The following is a 24,386-nucleotide window of genomic DNA, read 5'->3' as shown; positions in this document are numbered from 1 at the left end:
TCGTTGACGTTTCGACCCTGGTGCAAAAAGGGGAATTTCACGGCCTCTGCTGCGGGTCTTTTTCAGGACTGGGGTCAGGGGGGAAGGGGAGTGGACCATACAAATGTATGGGTAAGCCTTTGGTTGTTCAACTAGAATTTTTTTATTTTTAGTTGTACAGAATTATCTTAATTTTGCCCTTTGACCTAATTCTCTTTTCAATTCACTTGAGCACCCCCTTTCCTTCTTACTGCACCTTGCAGTCTTCTTTTTTGATCAATTATTTTAGGAACATGTAAATAAATTTGTTATATAAAAGATAGATCAAGTACAACTAACTGTCCTTCAATTTGTTTGTGTTGGGTCTGTTGCAACTAATACTGTTTTTTGCAAATAATACATCTCCTCTCCTCAGTTACAGATTTAATCTGTTTATTCTTAATATAAGATTTACATTAATTGTTTTTTGAGTTGTATCAAGGACCACTTTGTTTCTATATATAAATTGATACCCAGGTCCTGTGATTCACTGGGTCAACCCCATTGTTTTAATGGTACAATTTTTATATAGCACAAACGGGGTCGCAGGGCATAAGAAAACTTTACATGTGCACCAGATTATATTAAATGCAATCAGATTTTTTGTAGCATGGGGATATTAAGTGATTTGTCCAGAGTCACAGCATTTATGCGCCGTTGCAGGGACACAATCCTGGTCCACAGTTCCAATGGCAGCAGCTTTGGTTGTAAGGTCACATCTCCTCTCATCTCCTCCCTTAATCCCATAAACAAGAAATAAGGCTTTCTTGATCCGATCACTCAAAATAAAATTGGGAGAAATTTTAAGCCACGCTACTTTCAGGGATCCCCAACCACTAGTGCTTTGGGGCGAACAATGTTTCATATTATTTATTAAGGATATTTGTTTGCTTAAAAGGGGTATTCTTAGTTCTTTTTGGATGGGAGGGGGCACACTGACTCATTTCATACACTATCATATTAATGATCATAGACTATCATATGGTATTCATTTTCAACAACCATCTCCTATTCATAAAGAGAAACTTCTTGAAAGATTCTTTCCCTGCCCGATTTGATACAAGCTTTCGACCGACATTTTGTTTTACTATTCAGGCTTCTTGCTCTGTTCTTATCCTGTAATTCTCGTGTCAAGATTTGATTATTCATCCATATGTTGAAGTCTTATGCCTCAAATGCTTTTTTGGATACAAATTTTGTATAAATTCGCAGAGTTATATAGGGAATTGCTAAGCTCAAAGGATCACCCAATGTCAATAACCAATACTGAAATAAGGAGTTGGGTTTATATTTGTGACTACTATTTTTGCCTATTTACTGTCCCTTAAATATATCTAAAATGGGACTATATTAAGGGAAAATTAAAAGGATAATCATACAAAATTTGTACAAATGGAAAAAACAGTGTTTTCTTAGTACCTTTGTTTGGCAGTTGGGCATTTCGGGGTCAATTCACAAAAGCTTTAATGAGTGCCCGTAGAGCTACTTCCAGTATCTATAAGCGTCTTTGTGAATTGGCCGCAAAATGTTTTACCAGGCCTGGAACTGAATTCAATTATATTTTCATTCTTAACATATCGCCAAACCTGTTGTGCGCATTCAAATATTCTGCAGATAATTTGGTCCTACGTGCAGGCAATGTATAATGCAACATATTTTTTTATCACCTTGCTACTATTTTAAGGGTCGTCTGACAGAAAAATCAACTGTCTGGACATGCCTGATTTTATTTTATTTTAATTGTATTTCTGAATGAAATGTGGTACCGAATTCCATTCTAATCATTGTGATTTGCATCAACATAAAAATGAATTTAAAAATAATTGTAGCATTTTTCATTCAAGCTATCCTTTGATAATGTTGTCAGAAACTGATTATTCATGAACATATGGGGCACATTTTGGGAAGTATGGACTGTTTCATCTGGACATAATGAAGGTGCTTGGTAAACCTCTAGCTTGTTATAGCTACAATTTGTTGATCCTTAAAATACCTCATGGATAAAGGTGTGCTCATACTTACCCTGGGAGGTCTTTTAGTTAGATATTTTTAAATATATAACCATTTACAATTTCATGTGCCTAGTGGACCACCTCTTTCCCTTACCTGTCTTTATTCTGTTACACATCAACTGTCACAGTTCTGTTGACAATAAAAATAAAACCCAGACGCTAAAATAAGCATTTCACACGTCAAAATGGTTTGCTAGCAAGGCTATTTCCGCACTGTGCCCAGTTTACTATAATATATGAGCCTCTTCCCCAGAAATCAATGTGTTTAAAGACGGTTTATGCACTGATAATTCTACTTGTTGCTTGGGAGTTACAAGAGTATAACAGTAAAAAAGTAACATCTTACAAGCAGAGCGAGAAGTTGCCTGTTTTCCTTCACAAGCTTGTCTTTCTGCTCTGTTAGACCGTCCTGACGTTTCTTCAGAAGCTGCTGATGGAAGAGTTTTTCAGACAGATCCTGAACCTTTAAACAACAAAAGTTATCTGAATTATATGACTGATCGCATTCAATTGATAAAAGTGTTTTCTTTTTATTGGCTGATCAGCAGTGCAATCAAAAAAATATTTCAAAACAGTTTAATCACAAAATAAAACCCCCCATATCGTTGGCATGCAGTTTGTTATTGGCGATTTCGCTGAATTAAAAAGCAGAGACCAGCAAGCAGTGGTCTAATGGCTAGGTTACCATTTGAGGACAAAGAGATTCAAATATGGAGTTAGCATTTATTAATAGTTTTTACTGATTATAGTTTCAAAAGAAGCTAGCTGTTAATAAACAGCAATAAAAAGTGCTACAATGCAAGCAAACACTACTACAACACTAGTTCTTAGATAGAAGTTTGCAGGGGAGCATTTCAAGTCAAAAAGTACAGAAGATAGTTTGTCAGTTTTTAACCCCTTTGCTGCTAGGCCTTCCCCACCCCTTGTTCCAAGCCTATTTTTGTCTATTTGGGGTAGTTCGCTCTTAGGACCTCATAAAATTTTGTCCACATACGGTGTCCATGCCAAATTTGCGTCCTTTTTTTAACAAACATCCTGAGGATTCTAAAGGTACCCCGGGTTTGCCGATTCCACTGGAGGAAACCGAGAAATTAGCCAAAATACAGCTACATTTTGTCTTTTGGGGGGAAAATGGGTAAAAGTGCTGCAGAACAAAAGCCCCTGTTTTTTCCCTGCAAATGGTATCAACAAATGGTTTGCAGTGCTAAAATCACCATCTTCCCAGCTTTCAGGAACAGGCAAACATTTGCCTGAAAACCAAAATTTACTACACAGTTTTGGCATTTTACTGGGACATAGCCTATTTTTCCTATTTGTGTGTGCTTTTAACCTCCTTACAGTTAGTGGTTGAAATGGGTGTGATACCAATAATAGATCCCAGAAAGCTAAACATTTCTTAAAGTAGACAATATTCTGAATCCAGCAAGTGGGTCATTTGTTGAGATCCGTCAAGGTTTTCCTATAGAAAGTAACTGCAAAAATAAAAAGAATATTCAAATTGAGTTGAAAGAAACAGCCATTTGTGCCTACATTTTCACCTGTAACTTCTAACTATGGCAGATTTTTGGAAGCAATATACCTTTACATCAGCTGAACCCTTCTAATTGCGGAGATATATAAGGGCTTATAGGTTCACCAAGAACCCACGGTACCCAGAGCCAATAACTGAGCAGCACCTTGCAATGGGTTGTAAATGTGTATCAGGTGTACAGCTATTCATTTAGTAAAATATAAAGAGTGAAAAATAGTTAACAAATTCTATGTATTTCTGAAACGGGAACAAGATGTGGAGTTTAGAAGCAGTAGTTATTTGCACAATTCTGAATTTGTGGGTACACACACTGGCATGTGAATTTGAGAGGATTTTTCAAAATGACTTCTTTTTTACACACTGTCTTATATTGGCAAGGCAGATGCAAAGAAAGATAATTGGTAATAACACTTGCTCTACTATTCTGTGTTTCCTTAAGTCTCCCAATAAAAATGGTACTTCACTTGTGCGGGTAGGCCTAGTGCCAGAGACCGGAAATGGCCAAAAATGCAACATGGACACCACATTTTTCCACTGAAAACTGACCCTTTTTAGGTCGAGTCTGAGCCAGCGCGTATGCGCTGCTCTGCGAGGCTTCTTGTGTATACTCTGTGTGGGTCAGACTCCTCCTATACATAGGATTGGCTTTTGCGTGTGTCTTTCAATATTAAAAGCCCGCAAATTGCCAAAGGCGGGCGCATGTCCCACCTCTTTTTTAATGTTCACTCACACAGTGTTTTGCTCTCGGGAGCGAGCAGCGGTGCGCAGGCTGGCAGCAGCATTCCTCGTGGGTCAGGTTACACACAAAGGGCCGTGCTTTTGCTTGTTTATATTTTATTACTTTTGAGATGGATGGGGCGACTACTTCAGTGACAATGCGCTTTCTCTCAGCTTTTATTTTTTTTAAATAAAATAGCATTCTGGTCTTTAACAATTCTAGCCCTGTCATCCTCAGTAGGGTTGGAGAATGCGTTTCGTCGATCACACTCAAAGCCCACTGTGTTCGTGCGCATTGCGTTCCCTCCTTTATCATGGTAAAATGTTACAATTATTACTTTGAAAAAATGGTCTGGTTACTACTGCATTGCCACTTGTCCTATTAGTCACCCTCCCCCGCCGAGTGCACCAGGAAAATACGAGTTTGGTCTTGTTTCAAAAACTTTTATTTAATGTTATGCTGAACATTACAAAGACAAACTATAACCCGGAAGGAACAACTCTTTAAAAGACAACTAAGGGCAGCATTAACAAACTATTCCAAGACACCAAGAATATGCAACACTGTACGTGTAATAAACATACTTCGTGCACTAGCTTTTATTTTTTTTTCTTTACAACTGCCACTTCGGTGAATGTGTGTGCGGCCGCCCGCCTTTTATCAACACAGCGTCCGATTCGGGGCACCGCGCTTCATGTTTCATGAAGTGAAGAGGTAGGATGTAACAAAATAACTACAATCACCAGTCAACACACTGCCAGGGAGTTAACCTTTTCCAGATTTTATTTTTCATAAGTCGAAAACTTTATCAAAATGTTGTTTTATCATTTGTTCAAGATAACAACGTGCTTCGTGTTCCAAAATTATATTTAAGCTCATAGCACACAGCCAGAAAATGAATTGCCTCTAAACCCTTCCAGGGTAAACAGAACACTAAACATTTTTAAATATAGAACAATTAACACAAATATTTACCAGATAGTAGAACTGGAATACCAGAGCAAATGCTTTGTGTAGGATCACAAACATTTTGCACAACAGGGAAGCAGGGATCTCAAAATTCAGTGTGCGTGGCTCCATAACAAGCAACTTATTTGAAGGGTCACCTCTATATTAAGCTTACATCAGTTCTGCAAAAAGCACACACACCTGCACAAGTACAGTCTCTCTCTCTCTCTCTCTCTTCTGCCATCCTCTTAACACTTTTTACATATGTATTATATTACCACAAATTTCTAATGCCATGTTACTGTTTTGATATTGCGCTCTCGCACCCAAACTGCTTCTTGCCGGTAATGAGTAAGATGAATATTGGACCGGGAGAAGACATGGAGAGAATCAAACATAGTAATATGCCATCAGGATCAAGGATGTGTAGAATACTTGAATATAACAATTTATTACCCCATGCTTCTTTAATAATATCACATGTGGCACTTGGTTTCTTTTCTAATACATTTAATCTGTTCTATAAACTAAACACATACTAAGTTAAAGGGAGTCTCCAGTGATAAAAGACACATCATAAAACATGAGATACGGACTTTCTTTATTTAGGTTGTTTGCCTGTCTTTCCTTGTAAACTTCACTGTTTATCACTGCTACCTTTTCAGTCTAATACAATAAGAAACTAAGAATGTGCCATATTTAGGTTGAGCCTCAGCTTAGCACATATACTATCTTCAAGACATAATGCTACTGGAATAAATATGGACTTTACCTCTTAAACATTACTATAGGGGTGATCTAACGGTTTTGTTGTTGGTTGATGATTTATGTAGAATTGTGTACTTTGCTAATAGCGATGATGAATGGGAGTAATATTACATGCCACTTATAAACTGGACAATGGTTGTAATGTGCTGCATAGCTAAACACTTATAAGGTCCAAATGTGAGCCCTATTGGCTATTATCAGTGCTTGTTTTGCATTGTGCTTAGCGGTGGATTTTGGGCCATAGCTTAACAGGCATCTAGTGAAACCTAGCAAACCTGTACATTTTGGAAAACTAGACACCCATGGAAATCCAGGGTGGGGTGACTTGTGTGGCTCTCACCAGGTTCTGTTACCCTGAATCCCTTGCAAACCTCACGATTTGTCTAAAAAGAATTATCTAGCATTTGCTAACTTAATGACAATGGTGACGCCACGCATTATTGCTCTTTCGCACATCTTGTGTCTGATAGAGAAAACACAGTGTTGTTCAAATACAGTATGCACCGATTACAAGTGGGAAGAAAGTGCTGTTGATGGTCCTAAGTTGACTATCAATAACCAGAATACCCATTGGTTGGGTCAGGTGACCTCTGGCGGAAGAGGTAGTGAGCAGAGTACCTGCTGTGCTTGGCCAAAGTGGAGACATCAAAATTATCAATCACAAAGCAACCTGGTTTTGCAAGGGAGTAAACTGCATTTTTGGTCCCGGGCTTGGCAGCCATCTAGGGAAACCGACCAAACCCAGACATTTCTGAAAACTAGACACCCCTGGGGGAGTACTGGGAGGTGTAGCCTACATGGATCCTGCAATGTTTTCTTACACAGAATCTGCTGCTAACTTCAAACATAGCTAAAGAAATCCCATTTTCCTCACATTTCTGTGTGGGAAAGTTATGGGATCACCGGACCAACACAAATTTCTTCCCAACCACCTTTCCTCCAGGTCTCACGATAAAAATGGTATCTCACTTGTGTGGGTCGGCCAAGTGCCTGCGACAGGGAAGTGCCCAAAACGTTTTGTGGGGACCTCAAAATTATCTCTCACAAAACATTCTGGTTTTGCAAAGGAGTCACTTGAGTTTTTGGTCCCAGATTCAGCGGGCATCAAGGTAAACCTATCACACCCAGACCTTTCTGAAGACTAGACACCCGGAGGAGTCCAGGGAGGTATGGCTTCCATGGATCCCCTAAAGTTTCTTACCCAGAATACCCTGCAAACCTTACATTTCCCACATTCCTGTGTGGAAAAGTTGTGGGATCAGCGGACCAACACAAATTTCCTACCACCCAGCGTTTCCACAGGTCTCCCGATAAAAATGTACCTCACTTCCGTGGGTTGGCCAAGTGCCTGCGATAGGGAAGGGCCCAAAAGATATCGTGGAGGCATTAAAATTATCTAGCATTTGCTAACTTTATGACAACACTGAAGCCACGCATTATTGCTCTTTCACACATCTTTTTTCTGATAGAGCGAACACCGTGTTATTCAAATGCTGTATGCATCAGTTACAAGTGGGCGAAAAGTGCTGTTGAGGGCCCCAAGTTGACTGTCAATAATCAGAATACCTAGAGGCTCGAGTCGGGTGACCACTGGTGAAAGAGGTGCTGAACAGAGAACCTGCTGTGCTTGGCGAAAGGACGAGACCAGAGGACTCAAGGGTAAACGTTTTTTAATTCACTCCAGTGATGTCTAAGGACAGTAATGTGAAGACACCTTTAAGGTAATCAAAAACATAATCTGGAAAATTATGTGTGATAGCATGAGCAGTGCATGGTGGGACATCCTTGAAATCCTTAGGTTGTTAATGAAAACAACCACCAATTTATAACATTGAACAAAGCATGAAGGTGGGGTTCACATTCTAGCATGCTACTTAAACTGACTAGTGCACAATCACACACTAGAAAGGGCATCAGCAGAGACATCTAGGCTATGTTTTTGTTAAGCCTAAGAGATAGCCAACCAAATCCAATGACACAGAGAATTAGTAGTTCCAAATTGTGAAGGTAGCAGCATGAATTTGAGGCACATCCATCATGGGATTTTCACTTCTTCTGTGGCACAGGTACTTGAACTAAGAAAGAAGAGAAAATAGTAGTACAAAACCTCAGACCGAGCCAAAGTACCACCCTGTCTCCCAAAACAATCCAAGACACGTTTTATAACTTAAGAAGCATCACAATCGTAAATCCTTGGCCACAAAATGACGGCTATATGAAATGGGAATGTACTATATCTCATGCCTGCCTCCTCCAGGGTTTTAAGAACAATGGAAGATCTCTATTCTGTAGTTCACTCTCTAGCCACAGAGAGTGAACTATAGAATTCTAGTTCTCAAAACTGCAAACAGGACAAGAAGAAACAGAATGCAAATGAAACACACTGTTCCAAACCTCTCTTATCCATTTCATACTGATCATTGGATTCGGAAAGAAGACATGGAAACACCTGCAAAAGCACATCCGTGAACAACTCCAAAAGAATTGCAGTACGTAGGATATTTCCTCTTAGGCACTGGTCTCAAGAGTGGCAATCCAGAAGGAATTAGTGAATGCACTAAGCCACTTACTTGTGGAAGCTCTTACTATGGAGATGGGTCCTTTCTTCAGGCACCAGGCGAGGTCACTAGTGAAAACTCAGAGATATTGGAGGGGGGTTCAGTGGAAACAGGATAATTTGAAATAGAAGAGGAGGTACCAAGACCAGTTTATAGAGAAAATTAAACAAAAGCCTTCAGAGCATGATAACATTAGCAGAAAGACCTCAATTGTCTTCCTTTGAATTGTAACATAATCTTTTATATTGGAGGGATGGAGTACAGCCTACTGCCAATCACTCCATGCTTGGGTAGATAGATGGCAGAATCTGAATGTACGCATGAGAGTATTTTCTTTTTTAAAAGGTCTTAACAAAAGTTTCAGAAGAGAGTAAACCCACGATCAGCATGTTTATTTTTTTTACATGGAAAATATGCTGTTCCTAGGGAGAAGGGATTCTGTTTGACTCAGTTTCTTATGAAAAAGGTTAAATAGGCTAATCTATGATGTCTGGCTCCACTGAGTGAATGATACATGCTATTACCACTAATTGTCCTACTTGAACAACATGACTGCTTGTGAATTGCTAGCAGTTACCTATAAATAAAGGAATGTCTGGTTTCCTCTCAAGACCATAATTCAAGACAGGAGACCTTTCCCAATGTGGTGCATAGTTCTATAAACTACCTTCCATTTTCAATACTTAGGGAACAGGATAACTGCAAAACTATGCCTTGGAGATGAGCAAACTCATGCCACAATGACACTGAACAGTAGATCACAGGGGCATTAGAAAAACAGTGGTGAAGTCTTCTCTCCTGAAAGAATAATGGAAAGGATGGTGGCACAACAAGAACTTTAGGTAAAGGTGAGCCCACAGCCCTTCCCACGTGCAGCCTGCCTTTTTCACCCTGTAACTCCAGCAACTCCCTAGCCGAGGCTGTGTTTCTTCCACAGAGACATAAGAGCAGAATGGCGTTTGATCAAGAAGCAAGCTGGCAGAAGCAACTGGCTAGGTCTGAAAACAATATGTCAGTATCCCAGCTTCATAAATGGTTTCAGGAGAATCTTCTCAAAACTGATCACAAAATAAAAGGACTGCAAGACTCCACACTTTTATCTGGATTTTTCGTATATCTTAGGCTTAAGAAGCACAAGTTAATTAGTCAGTCATGTAAACTTCAGTTTCCTATTTTGCAGTAGGTCTAACTATGGAGCCATTGATTTATGAGTAAATAGAGTGGAGTAGAGGCCAGAAGAAAGAACAGTAAACTGGGAATGCTCCAGTCACAGAGCAACATTGAATCATCATTACTTATTGCCTGGAATGAGGGTATGTAATTCAGCATTCAAGGAATCTACGATACCTAGGAGGACTTGAAGCTTAACGAACAGACTATGGAATTGAAAACATTTCATTTGAAATGAGCAGTGGGGCAGGCACCAGGAAAGCGCCTTGAAATCCAGAAGTAACTTTGAGTCTTTGAATTTTTCCGAAGTAAGAATGAAATGGAATAGGAGCTTTTATCTCACTATGCTTATGGGACTGGAACTGGATATCATTTGTCCAATTAGGCATCGGACATCAGAATTTCCTGCTGCATTGAAGAATGAGAATGGGAATCTAATGTTGGTCAGTTTCCAGCTGGTAAATAAGACTGAAATTCTATCTGGTAACCATTTCAAATGCTCTATAAGGCACTTGACACTACAAACTGAAGATTACCACTAGATGGCAAATTGTATGGGGTGACCATTAACTTGAAGAAGACATAGGCAGCACTGTAGCACAGCTTTGAAAGATGGGGAGAAGATTGTGTTCCAACTAGTTGGCAGAGGGGTTAACCTCATCCAGATTTCTAAGCATGTAAAGGAGTGACAGAGATGTAAAATGTTTTAACTATCATGAGCGATTCCAGGCGTGCATATGCTTGAGCCACCATTGGATCTCCCACAGAGCCTCTTGACAGTGTCACTTCCAGGGCATACATCAAACACCTCCTGAGGTGCATTGCCTTTAGTCACTGAAGAGCTATGTAGTACAACAGATGTGGGAAGATGGCTTGAACGGAAGAGGATAGGAGTCTACACTCCTGGCCAGGTGTTTTTAGAGCTATCCTCTCTTTCTCCAGCATTTTGCGTAACTCCCTGCGAGTGAGAAGTATCTTCCTCCGAAAGAATCTAAGCGACTGGTGAGTAGCACCTATCTTAAATCCCAAGAAAACGAATTTCTTGATTAGGATGGACTCGGACTTCTGAACGTTGATAACAAAGCCAAGATCGTGGAGGAGGGATATCACCAACTGAAGTTGAGCAGGTAAGGTGTTCCAATCCTGGTGTATTAAGAGAATGTCATCTAAGAAGACAATAAGTCTGATCCACTATGAGCGCAACCATTCCATGGCTGGTCACAGCATCTAGGAGAAGCACCACCAAACGAAAGACAGGTGAATTTGTAGACTTGTCCTATACATTAGCATTGCAGGAAGTGTCTGTGGGGGTAGTGATCTGAATGGTAAGCGTCCTTCAGATCAAATCTTACCATACATCCATGTGGCCTAAGGATATCCCTGAGCACGTGTATGCCTTCCATTTTGAAGCGCTGGTACACTACCCACTTGAAGTCTTTCAAATTGATCACGGAATGATACCCTTTGTCCATTTTCTATACAATGAAAAGGATGGTGAGATAACCTCTGGGGTGAAGATAAGAAGGCACAATCGCCCCTTTGGCCAATAAAGCGTACACCTCCTGGTCCACTACTTGCATTTCCTCCTGCGAGTAAACGCGGGCCCTGGTGCAGTAAATATGTCATGGGGGGAGGGGGGTGCCAAAAACTTCTATGTACAACCCTACAATGGTTTGGAGTACCCACACATCTCCTGTGATTCTGGCACAGTTGTGGACATACCATCGTAATCTGCCCCCCCACCTCTTGTAGGAAAGAAAGATTATTGCTTACCATTGATATCACCTGGAGCATTGCTGGCTCCTCTGTTGCAACGGCCTCTGCCATTACCAAGGGAGGGGAAGAAACCACCCAAACCTCTTTTGGTCCTGCCACTGCAAGGAACAGCTTGTTTGGAGTTCATAGGGGTTGAATTGTAGGTTTGGCTGGAGGAGCACCTCATGTCTCTTCTAGCCCCTCCAATAACCTCTTCCTCACATACTCTGCGCATGGGTTACTGTTCTTTATTGAGGCAGGAAAAGTTAGACACAAACTATGAGTGCTCTTAAATAAAAGGATCTCCTTCTGCCATTGGTCCTGCCTGTGTGATGCTTGGTTCACCCAATTTGGGATCAATCTTTATAAGTAACAACCATCTGAGTTCAGTAGATAACGCCCAATTTGCATTGACCAGAAAACAGAGTACTTTTTGAGCCCAGCCAGAGAGAATCGTTGGCAGTTTCGGGGGCCTCCTCAGCCATATTTAGAATTTTTGTGAGGGGGCCAAGATATCAAGCAACTTGTCCTGACAGGACTTCAATAACGATTCAGGTCCTTGATCATTTTTGGAATAAAGGTCACCATTTTTATGTCAGTTTCACGGGTACAGGCCGCTTTCTTGGCCATTCTGCTCTCAGTTTTTCCTGGATCTCCTTGTCCATAGGTTTACAAATGCGATTGACCACATAATGCACTACTTTAGCAACTGGTGCCCAATCCGAGAAGTGGGGGTAGGTCCAACATGTCCGGAGATCATGTGGTCTAACATGTCTGAGAGCCTGCTGATTCCTTCAGGATAACATCACCCTTTTTGTCTGCCCTGGGCCATTTGAAGCAGCTTTCGACCACCAGGGTCTACAGGGGCCTGGTTCATTGCCAGAATCCCTATAAGGATTATCAGAATTGTCTCTGTTGACCCAGTTCCTGAGGCGGAAGCCGGGAGCTGGAGGTACGAGTGTTGAGAAATACTTGTTTTTAAAAAAATACAAAAGCTTACTTTTATAATTGTGTGGTGTCACTTAACGTGCTGTTTTTAAACTGCACCAACGCCAGGACTTGATGGAAATTAGCGCACAGCTGCTCTAAACGCTGTTGACGCTCCTCATCAGCCCCAGCGGCCGCCATCAGACGAGGCGTGCACGCTGACCACGCCCACTTAGGCCACGCCCCCTCGATCGCACTATATAAACGCTGAGATCCAGCGCACCGGCAGACTGTTGACCCAGTTCCTGAGGCGGAAGCCGGGAGCTGGAGGTACGAGTGTTGAGAAATACTTGTTTTTAAAAAAATACAAAAGCTTACTTTTATAATTGTGTGGTGTCACTTAACGTGCTGTTTATAAACTGCACCAACGCCAGGACTTGATGGAAATTAGCGCACAGCTGCTCTAAACGCTGTTGACGCTCCTCATCAGCCCCAGCGGCCGCCATCAGACGAGGCGTGCACGCTGACCACGCCCACTTAGGCCACACACCCCCGCTGGTCAAATATGTGCATCTACAGGAAGCGCAGCGGACGAGCGCAGCGGGAGCGCCGTTTGCGCGCCGAAGGCGCGCCTAAGGCAAGCTCGTCTGCGCCCGTCCGCGACCAGCCGGGACCCGGGGCCACGACCCCTGGCTCCTGCCCTATCCAGAGCAGAACCTACAGCTCGACGACCCTACATAGCATAGGCAGGACTATCATTCCCCAGTGCCCTCATATCTTTAAGCCTACAGAGCTACCTGCCCGATGTTCAGGGTGCAAACACTCTTTCTACGAAACCCCCTCGACTACGGCTCAAACGTACCGCATGTACGCGCTCAACTGCCGCTCCCTACCTAAACACAGCACACAGATCTCCATGCTGTTGGAGGAGGAAAGAGCAGACGCGGTATTTCTAACAGAAACGTGGCTCACTGCCCACTCCGAGCCAGACGTGGTAAAAGCCTTACCCGTAGGATACTACATCCTCAGAGCTGATAGACCGCTAGGGAGAGGCGGAGGTCTGGCGATCATCTTAAAAGACCAGTACCGATGCCGTTTCACAGCAGGAACCATCTCTGAGTGCGAGAGTGCAGAATTTTGCATAGAGTTCCATGCTAACAGCACTTTTTCTGGCACCCTAATCTACCGCCCCCCCGAGCCTGCAAAAGAATTTCACAGGTCTCTTCCAGAAATGACAGCGCAAAGAATCCTTTCCTCTGCCAACCATACAATTTTGGGTGATTTCAACCTTCATTTTAACTCCCCCTCTGACCACATTGCCCAAGAACTACAAGAGGACCTGGAAGCTCTTCAACTGCTCCAACTGGTTGCTGTCCCGACCCATGATAAAGGGAATTTACTTGACCCTATATTCAGCAATTGTCTGAATCTAACTGTAGATCCACCCATCCCCCTCCCATGGTCAGACCATTTCTTAATTCCTTTTTCCTGGGAAAAACACAAGACCTCCCAGCCACCTCCCCAAACCACCACTAGGAGGAACTGGTCAAAACTCCCACTAGAGCTCTGGATGAACAACCTAGACTCCACTCGCCCACTACCCTGTCCAGACCCTAACGTGGCAAACACCCACTATGAGAGCTGGATCACTCATTCGCTAGACGCGATCCTTCCGTATCGTAGATCCTCCGCGAAGAGAGTACAGAAATCCGCTTCCTGGTTCTCTGACTCTCTAAAACAATTAAAACGCATTTGCAGACAACGAGAGAGAGCATGGCGCTTAGACTTCCTCCCAGATAAGAAGGCTGCCTATAAAGAGGCGATCAGAACCTACAAAGAAGCAATCAGGTCAGCCCAGGCAACCCACTACTCCGAGAAAATACTAGAAGCAAAATCCAAGCCAAAAGAAATCTTTCATATTATAAAACAGTGCTCTCATGTCAATACGGCCCCTACACCTACTAAAACCCAGGCCCAATGCAACGAGCTCGCGGAATTCTTCTACGAAAAGGTTCAAAAAATTTACTCTACTTTTCCTATTGCAGCCACATCCCCGGACTCGAGCAACTCACCTCCCCCTAGACCACTCTTTCGTCCAGACCAGCACAGCTGCTCTAAACGCTGTTGACGCTCCTCATCAGCCCCAGCGGCCGCCATCAGACGAGGCGTGCACGCTGACCACGCCCACTTAGGCCACACACCCCCGCTGGTCAAATATGTGCATCTACAGGAAGCGCAGCGGACGAGCGCAGCGGAAGCGCCGTTTGCGCGCCGAAGGCGCGCCTAAGGCAAGCTCGTCTGCGCCCGTCCGCGACCAGCCGGGACCCGGGGCCACGACCCCTGGCTCCTGCCCTATCCAGAGCAGAACCTACAGCTCGACGACCCTACATAGCATAGGCAGGACTATCATTCCCCAGTGCCCTCATATCTTTAAGCCTACAGAGCTACCTGCCCGATGTTCAGGGTGCAAACACTCTTTCTACGAAACCCCCTCGACTACGGCTCAAACGTACCGCATGTACGCGCTCAACTGCCGCTCCCTACCTAAACACAGCACACAGATCTCCATGCTGTTGGAGGAGGAAAGAGCAGACGCGGTATTTCTAACAGAAACGTGGCTCACTGCCCACTCCGAGCCAGACGTGGTAAAAGCCTTACCCGTAGGATACTACATCCTCAGAGCTGATAGACCGCTAGGGAGAGGCGGAGGTCTGGCGATCATCTTAAAAGACCAGTACCGATGCCGTTTCACAGCAGGAACCATCTCTGAGTGCGAGAGTGCAGAATTTTGCATAGAGTTCCATGCTAACAGCACTTTTTCTGGCACCCTAATCTACCGCCCCCCCGAGCCTGCAAAAGAATTTCACAGGTCTCTTCCAGAAATGACAGCGCAAAGAATCCTTTCCTCTGCCAACCATACAATTTTGGGTGATTTCAACCTTCATTTTAACTCCCCCTCTGACCACATTGCCCAAGAACTACAAGAGGACCTGGAAGCTCTTCAACTGCTCCAACTGGTTGCTGTCCCGACCCATGATAAAGGGAATTTACTTGACCCTATATTCAGCAATTGTCTGAATCTAACTGTAGATCCACCCATCCCCCTCCCATGGTCAGACCATTTCTTAATTCCTTTTTCCTGGGAAAAACACAAGACCTCCCAGCCACCTCCCCAAACCACCACTAGGAGGAACTGGTCAAAACTCCCACTAGAGCTCTGGATGAACAACCTAGACTCCACTCGCCCACTACCCTGTCCAGACCCTAACGTGGCAAACACCCACTATGAGAGCTGGATCACTCATTCGCTAGACGCGATCCTTCCGTATCGTAGATCCTCCGCGAAGAGAGTACAGAAATCCGCTTCCTGGTTCTCTGACTCTCTAAAACAATTAAAACGCATTTGCAGACAACGAGAGAGAGCATGGCGCTTAGACTTCCTCCCAGATAAGAAGGCTGCCTATAAAGAGGCGATCAGAACCTACAAAGAAGCAATCAGGTCAGCCCAGGCAACCCACTACTCCGAGAAAATACTAGAAGCAAAATCCAAGCCAAAAGAAATCTTTCATATTATAAAACAGTGCTCTCATGTCAATACGGCCCCTACACCTACTAAAACCCAGGCCCAATGCAACGAGCTCGCGGAATTCTTCTACGAAAAGGTTCAAAAAATTTACTCTACTTTTCCTATTGCAGCCACATCCCCGGACTCGAGCAACTCACCTCCCCCTAGACCACTCTTTCGTCCAGACCAGCCCTCCCTTGAGCACTTCCATCCTCTGGACCTGGACACTTTAAGCAAGGTGGCTCAACAAGTCAAGTCAGGCTCCCCCTGTGATCCTGCCCCCCCAGAGATCCTTATGCGAGCCAGCAAAACCACCCTGCCCGCAATTCTAGACCTCCTCAATACCTCCATATCTGCTTGTTCAGTCCCCATGGCTTGGAAACAGGCCATGGTGCGGGCACTGTTAAAAAAACCCAGCCTAGACCCAGACGACCACTCCAGTTACCGCCCCATTTCACTTCTCCCATGGGTGAGCAAGGTACTGGAGAAACACATAAACGCGCAGCTGGTCCAGTTCCTGGAGGACCACTCTCTACTACATACTTCCCAGACAGGCTTTAGACCAAAACATGGTACTGAAACCGCCTTGTTAGCAGTCACCGAAGAAACTAGAAGGGTACTAGACCAGGGAGGATCGGTGGCAGTGATCCTCCTTGACCTAAGTGCCGCCTTCGATACGGTCAGCTATACCACCTTGCTAGACCGTCTCCACAACATCGGAGTTTCAGGTGACGCTTTAAGGTGGTTCGAGTCCTTTCTGTCTGGGAGGTCGTTTCAGATCTTTGATGGAAAGACGGTGTCCTCCAGGAAACTCTTGAGCTGCGGAGTGCGACAAGGCTCTTCCCTGAGCCCTGTATTGTTCAACGTCTACATGAGGCCGCTGGCGGGTGTTGTCGAACCATATGGCATTAAAATCGTGTCATATGCCGACGACACCCAGCTTGTGGTCTCGCTGGCAACGGAGAACAATATTCACTCCCCAGCAGACCTGTTAAACTGCCTAGTGGACGTGAAGGGCTGGATGACCAACTCCTCCCTTAAGCTGAATGGAGAAAAGACGGAGCTCATGCTCCTGGGCCCAACCTCTCCTATGTCTTTCATCTCCCTATGGCCCAGTGCTCTGGGTCCCCCGCCCACTCACAAAGAAAGTGTCAAAAGCCTGAGAGTATGGCTAGATGATAAACTTTCCTTTTCCACCCAGGCCAAAAAACTGTCCGCCACCTGCTTTGGCCTACTCAGAATTCTGAGGAAGGTGCTCCCGTTACTTCCCCTAGAGGCCAAAAAGGTGGCAGTCCAAGGTCTGATTCAATCTCGCCTGGACTCAAATAATGCTTTATACCTAGGGGCCCCGGAGATGACCCTCAGGAAACTGCAAATTGTTCAGAACTGTGCAGCACGCACTTTGCTGAAAATTCCACGGACCCAGTCGGCCAGATCTGCTCTGAAGAGCCTCCACTGGCTGCCAGTGAAGCAGAGAGTGTCCTTCAAAGCGCTATGCCTGGCACATCGCACCTTTTGGAAGACGGGACCTGCCATAAACACTGGCCTGGTCACCCCCTACCACCCTAAAAGGAACCTTCGGTCTTCAGAGGCTTTCCTGGCCGTTGTGCCTAGGGTGAAGCGAGCTAGATCTGGAGGCAGGATGTTTTCCTTGAACACCGCTAGGCTATGGAATGCTCTTCCCATCACACTCCGCTCCAACCCTGACCTACTTGCATTCCGGAAAAACTTAAAAACACTGTTGTTTGCTCAATCCTATATACCTTAAGCTCCTTCAGTCACTTTCCCTCTACCCAGCGCTTGGACGCCTGCGGGCAGCAATCGCGCTCAATAAAAACTGCTACAATACAGTCTCCAGCATCCCCTTCCACTCTCCCTTGGGTGTAAACCCAGTGTGGGGCTCCACTTCTTGAATATCAAGGGCAACTAAACTCCCTTTCAAAAAGGCTTTGCGCAATCTCTCAAATACGTCTAATGGTGGAACAACAGCCCACGTCTTGATGGCAGATTTGTAAGAGCCTTTGCCCCTATGGGCGCTCCGAGTATCATCTGGAGACAAAGGCCCCCTGTTAGAAATGGGATTTCTGGTTGGCTAAGGCTTGCGCTAAAGCCAGACAAAAACCACCACTCTAGTCAAGGAAAGGGAGTTACACGCCAAGATAACCCCTGCTCACCCCCTTGGTAGCTTGGCACGAGCAGTCAGGCTTATCCCGGAGGCAATGTGTAAAGCGTTTGCGCACGCACACAGCAACAACATCCCAGGCACACTACAAAAGGAACTCCACACGAGGTTTATATAAAATAACTTTTGTATTCTCAAAACACATCAGATATTAATCACACGAGGAGGAGTTATGCAGCAACCAAGATGGCCGCATAGGCTCCCGGCTCCGCCGACCTCCGTCTGCTGCTTGATGATCCTGCCAGATTTTATGCCCGACCCCCGTGTGGATGAACTGTTTCTGAATCTGACGGTGCTGTCCCGAGAATGTTATCGCCCAGATTGACGGAGTTGTGTCGTGTTTAAGATCTCGGCCTAACCCAGCTTCTGAGCAGGGGCCTCGAGTACTTACCCAGCCGGGTTGCAGTTGAATAACATCGGCCGTGGGACTCAGACAGGGTCCGGTCTCTAGCAGTGGAGGTTATCCTGGCCTGTTTTTGGTGGCGAGCGTCTGGTCTGTTTTACACTGAAGAAGTGGTGATAGGCTTCGTCTGTGGCTGTGGGGGGGGGCCTCGCTCGTGGTTGCGTACTGCTGACCGATAAAGCACCCTCCGTTGCCGTCCGCTCCGCTCTTGCCTCTTCTCCCGGAGAGACCCGGCTCTCTGAGGAACCCGCCCATGCTTGGAACCGAGCGAGTGGAGGCGGATAGGACGAACTGTGAGCCGTCCTTGAAGACCGTAATGGCCGCCGTCGGGGCACTTCAATTGCATCTGGAGACCATTGTCCATAAGATGATCGCTGGTGACATCGAAACTGGGCGACCGAGTCTGGGCTCTGTTCTATTGCATGACTTTCAACGAACTGATTCTCCCACGATGCCCGTAGTAAAGGAGGATGGAGACCCCGTGCGCAATAAAGTTTTGACGCCATTGACCTGTTTGCAGAATACTTGCGGAATTGTTTCTCTGGGGGTATCGCTGCATTCACCATCGCAGACGATTATTGTGGAGCTACCTGGTTCTTCACTACTTGAGATTACGGCTAGCAAAAACCAAAAGTCACTACCGTCCCTTCCCGCCCTTGTGGTTCTTTTACATCTACGGAGGAAAGGATATCTGGACTGCATGTCGGTGAGGGAGATCTTACCGGTGGGGGATGCTTGCAGAGACTCAATGTGTTCGACTGGTCTCATATTAATCTTAATTGAACTTCCTACGAACTTTGACTCTCCTGGGGCGGTGATGGTGTTACCGGACAGAGTCCGCATGAAAGATCGAAGGGGTCAAGGATGAGACTGTTGGTCTAGGTCTGATTTTAGGGCTTTAGAGGACAAGGGAATCGCTAACGTAATGCTTGCGGGAGGTTGGGCGGTGTTCAAAGTCTCCCCTGTCTGGCTCTGTCTATAATATTTTTGATTACTTTGTGGTCTTAGGACTGGGGTTGTTCGTTTCAGGCGGGGGGAAAGGTGACCGGGAGTTTGTATGACATTCTCCTCCTCCATTCTTCTTTTACTTTTTGTAGTTTAGTTAGTCGGGGCGACAGGCACGCTGCTAGTTGGGGTTAGGCGAAAGCCACATGCAGGGGTGCAGGGTGGGGGGATGGGTCTATAGTTTTGTTAGTTAGTTTAGTTTATATGGTTTCTTTATCTCACGCTTTCCATTCACTCTCTTTTCATAACGTTGGGGTATTATCCTGATCTCGTATGTATTCCAGTATCTGGTAATTGTACTTCTTTTTCTATCCTGGCGTCAATGGGTGGGCGGGGACTGTGTGCGGGCGACTGCGTTGGGTAATAGATTGCTTTGTCGTACATCCTGTTTTGTGCTTGCTAGCGCAGGCGTCTCGGTCGTTCCCTTTAAATTGATCTGTGATTATTTTATTTTTGTACCTGCTCACTTTATCATAGTGTTTGAATGTATGGCGTCAGATATGTCTGTTTCTTTTTCCTTGCTTTTTAGGTGGGGGGGGTTAAACATAAAATGAAACCTTCGTCTTATCCTGTAACGTGTTGTGAGCTCAATACAATGTTTATCCTGACTCGCTGCCAGACCTCAGGGTTGTCGGCTGAAGAGCTGTGTCATTTGATAATATAGTGGGTCTTATTCATGTGTTGCGGCCGGCCCCTGCGGTTGTTGGCCCGTGCTTGTAATTTTATTGAACTGTACAATAAAGGTTTAAAAAAAAAAAAGATATTAATCACACAATATACGTTGAGGCAACCGGCACGGTCAATATTTACAAGGGATTATTTACACAGGACAGGGCCACGTGGGCCACTGTCAGAGTCAGCACTTATTAGAAATAGCACTTAGAGTAACAATAGCACAAAATAACAATGGTAGAACACAACCAGTAACCACTGGTAAAAGGTAGGTACACACTACGCAATACTAATCACCATAGGCATAGATCACGCAGGGACACATCACAGTGAAGAACAATCTCACTAACACAAACCTCCATAGGTAAAACCATCTCTAGAGGTATCAACACAGGGTGCGTAAAACATACTAGATGCATTACATTTCCTAGCACCACATTTAAAGCACCTATCAAACACATTAGGGCCTTGCGCCCTATACCTCTACCAGTCCCCCTGCCAACTGGCCATCAAGAAGGGGCTCAAATGCCCTGTGTCCAGAATGTCAGGGCGTGCTGCCAACGCAGCGCCAGTAAGGGGTGCGCCACCGCTGCAAACCTAAACGTTGCAGCTGCCCACTACTTGCTGGGAAGCTGAGAACAAGAACAGGGCCTAAACGCTGCAGCTGTCACTAAGTGCTGCACAGCTGTGAAGGCCAAGGTAGGGGCGAAGGGAGTGCGACTCTCTCCTAGGTTCACCAAGAACAGGTCCCCTGAAATACAAGCCTAAATGGTGCAGCTGCCCGCTACTTGCTGGGCAGCTGTAAATCAAAACTGCAACATGGACTCTCACTAGCCCTTTAACAGAAATGCGCCAAACGTTGGAGCCACCTAGGCTCTAAAAAGCATGTCTCAGGGAGCATACTGGCTCCTCAACTAACAGGGCCATCACTATGAAAAGGAACTTGCCCCCAAAGCGTGGGGTGCACTGGGGAGAGTGCTAGCGCTGGAAATAATTATGGGCCCAATACAGGGTCTCTCTTAATTACTGAAATATTTATGCCCATCAATGGAGCCCCCTGGCTCTGAAAATAAACATGCCCCAAGTGCTGTAGCGGCCTGCAACTGCGGGGCCGCTGTGATGGTCTGCCCCACTTTGGGGGCACTAACAAAATGCTCACAGGCCGTTTAAACAACCATGGGATCCTCTGAATAATCAAAGCATGGACCCCTCTGGGCCCTCTCGCATTACTGTGCCTGTGGGGGCTACGCAGGCTCTGAAACGCTCTATGCCCACATTGGGGCCACACTAGGCTCTACAACAACCCTGTCCACGTTGGAGCGGCCCGCTGCCAGACGGGGCGCTCTGACTCGGGGCATCACACAAGCATTCCCCTAAAGAGGCCCCACTCACCGGGCTCTCTGCGTTTGTCCTGCTGAAGGCGCTGGCTTGATCTCCTGGACGTCTGATCCCAGCTCCTGGGCTGATCTACACCCGGTCCTGGGACTCCTCTCGCCATGGCTGATGCAGCGGGGCTCTCCCTCTGGCATGGGAGCCCGCCGGTACTGCGCTGCAGCTTCCGCCCACAGGACGCGTAGCTCCACCCCGGGCCAGGCGGCTCCTGGCTGACTTCCGGGACAGCCCATGTTGACAATCTCCTGGTGGGCAATGCGGGGTGGGCACCAGCTAGGTGCCATGCAGGGTAGGCTCTCGTTTACCCAGCATGACGACCGCTGGGCTGGCTCTCGCCGGTATGCACGTAAACGTGCCAACCACGCAGGCACATGCGGGGTGGGCTCTCGCTAGGGAAGCAGCGAGAAGCGACCATGTGGGGTAGGCTCCCACCTAAAAACCAAGCATACAAGCGGGGTAGGTACCCGCCGCGGAGGGCATGTCGGGGAAATCCCTCACGCCGGGATTCCCCCTCCTCACGTGGATCAGCCCAGCACTATAGAACCCTTGCGCTCCTCCTTGGGGGAAATAGGAAGATCCCCCATAGCGCCCACAAAGCGCTGGAAAAAGGTCCAAAGTAAAAAAATAAAAGGGTCCAAAAGAGTCCTGGAAGTATCCAGGGGCAATGCAGGGCCCAGGGAGGCAAGCCATCCTGGCAGCCCCCCTGGGCCCCAGCAGCATGCCCCACAATGTTAGGCTCCACAAGCAGAACAACCTACATGGGGTCACTGCCCCTCATTTATACAGCTTTTTCCCATTGTGCCACAGTACAGGGCTAGGAGGAAACCAGTTACAACTGGTTCAGGAGCACTTGAGCACTTTGTTTTGTTTAGCTCCCCTCTTCCATTCACTGGACAGGCTAGGGACATCAGACGCATCACAGGGGGTGGAGCCAGCATTGGGGAGGGGAGGCCCAGCCCTATTCAGGTTCCAGGTGCACTCCTACCTGCCATCAACATGCAGATCTCCCCATTCACCACCAGGCAGACCCATCCTGACTCCTGGAGCCAGGCACACCAGCCAGCTCCAGCCAATCACAAGCCAGAAAGTCAATTCACATTCACTGCACAGACATGCCCACTTCTAGAAGTGGCACTTCCCCACTAGACACAATAAATATGCGCACATTTAATCACACGAGTTTGCACATACCAAACTCGAAACCGGCACTCCCCACACATTAGGAACTACCATGGTCACACATATTCCCCATGCATTCCTATGGGAGGGCAGGCCACTTTCACCACACATACACAGAGAGCGCATGCACTTTACACTGGACCACAGTTAAAAAGTGTGCAGAGGCCTAAAATCACCAACACCAGGTTACAGAAACAGGCTAGGCAAATGCAAAAAGTTTCGGGGTGAACCTGCCAAAAGGGCCAAGTCCAACAACCCCAACTTCCCTTCCAGAAGTTAAAACGCTGTGTCGGGCTGTAAGTTCTAATATTTGCTTCCTGGGCCTCAAAGGCTGGGGAAATTGCTCTCTGTAGAGAGGCATCAATAGCACCCACCAGTTCCTCATGGATAGGGAGGAGCATATGCTCCTCCTCCATCAACTCCAAGTAGTCATTATCTGCACCTGCGGTAGTAGAACAAATGCTATTGGTAGATTATAGTGGTTGTGGGAATGGTAAAGCCTTCTTCAAGAAGAAAGAATATTTGCAATTACCAATGCTTGCTTGTGGTAGTAGTACTTATTGATAAGTGTGGGCTGAAAATCCATTCCGCTCGCGGAATTTGTGGATTTTTGGCAATTTCACGGTCCGTAAATCACGCAAATTTGCCAGAAAAACCGCAATTCGCAAGCTGGTGTATTTTTTTGCTTGGTCGCGCTTCAAAAATACAATCTCGCGTGCGCAGCGTTGACTTATTGTGATTCTGAGTTCAGAGAGTTGTTTTTCCTCCCGGTTTGCGTGCGCAGCGCCATTTTGGATCTGGCTGCGTGATCACGCAAGACTATTCTTACCGCGAGTACGTCATAGCGGCCCGCCATCTTGCACTGCGAGAGTTTGAGAAAAAAGTCATAAGGGCCCGCGATCACGCATCGCGTAAGTAAACAATTGCGAACACGTAGATGCTACGTGCAGCTGACTTCCGGCAGGAGATTTGAACAGCTCGCTTTCCCGAACTTGCAAAAATTGCAATTATGCACAAGAAATCTACCGCAGGCAGCATAAACCTTATGAAAATGATGATTTGGATCAGAATAACTCCTCAGATTCATATAAACAACAGAAATCCTACTGGGGTAAGGAAAGAGTGTTCGTCACAGGTGTGGGAGCACTCAGTGTTTGATAAAATACCCCTCACACACCAAAAGGCCCCTTGGTGTCATGCTTTATCATTGGGGTCTTCGCACCCTTCTAACGGGATGCGGCGTGCTGCGACCTACGACTCCGCGGGAGCACTTATAGTAATGACTATATGTGGTGCAAGTGAGTGAGTATATTATATGTGAGTGGTGGGTTGAGGTGAAAAAATGAAAAAGCACCTGGCTCGTGGGTAGGCTAGAAAAAAGTTTTATTCAAGACCTCGGGCTGGTACTGTTAAAAGAGGTGCAGTGCGAGGTAATCTGTCATGATTATGGACAGTACCTCAGGTGTGCGTCAACATGTTTTGGAGGCAATGCTCCTTCTTCAGGACGGGGGCACAACTTCCCCACCTTACTCACGTTTCACTTAGTTATAGAAAAAAGTGTGTTATATGTTAATTTAACAAAA

At 45.8% G+C, this 24,386-nt stretch overlaps 1 protein-coding gene across 1 annotated transcript in view; it reads right to left on the bottom strand.

Moving 5' to 3' along the window:
• Positions 1-24,386, bottom strand: part of CCDC172 (coiled-coil domain containing 172) — a 651,707-nt gene that overhangs the window by 279,717 nt on the left and 347,604 nt on the right. Inside the window, exon 3 of the mRNA XM_086919595.1 lies at positions 2,377-2,493. Within this exon, the coding sequence (XP_086775721.1) occupies positions 2,377-2,493 (117 nt within the window). The remainder of the gene's footprint in view (positions 1-2,376; positions 2,494-24,386) is intronic.

The sequence above is a fragment of the Lissotriton vulgaris genome, chromosome 5 (genome assembly GCF_964263255.1).
Source record: "Lissotriton vulgaris chromosome 5, aLisVul1.2, whole genome shotgun sequence".
In the NCBI taxonomy this organism is placed as follows: domain Eukaryota; kingdom Metazoa; phylum Chordata; class Amphibia; order Caudata; family Salamandridae; genus Lissotriton; species Lissotriton vulgaris.
This window is presented reverse-complemented; position numbering and strand designations above follow the sequence as displayed.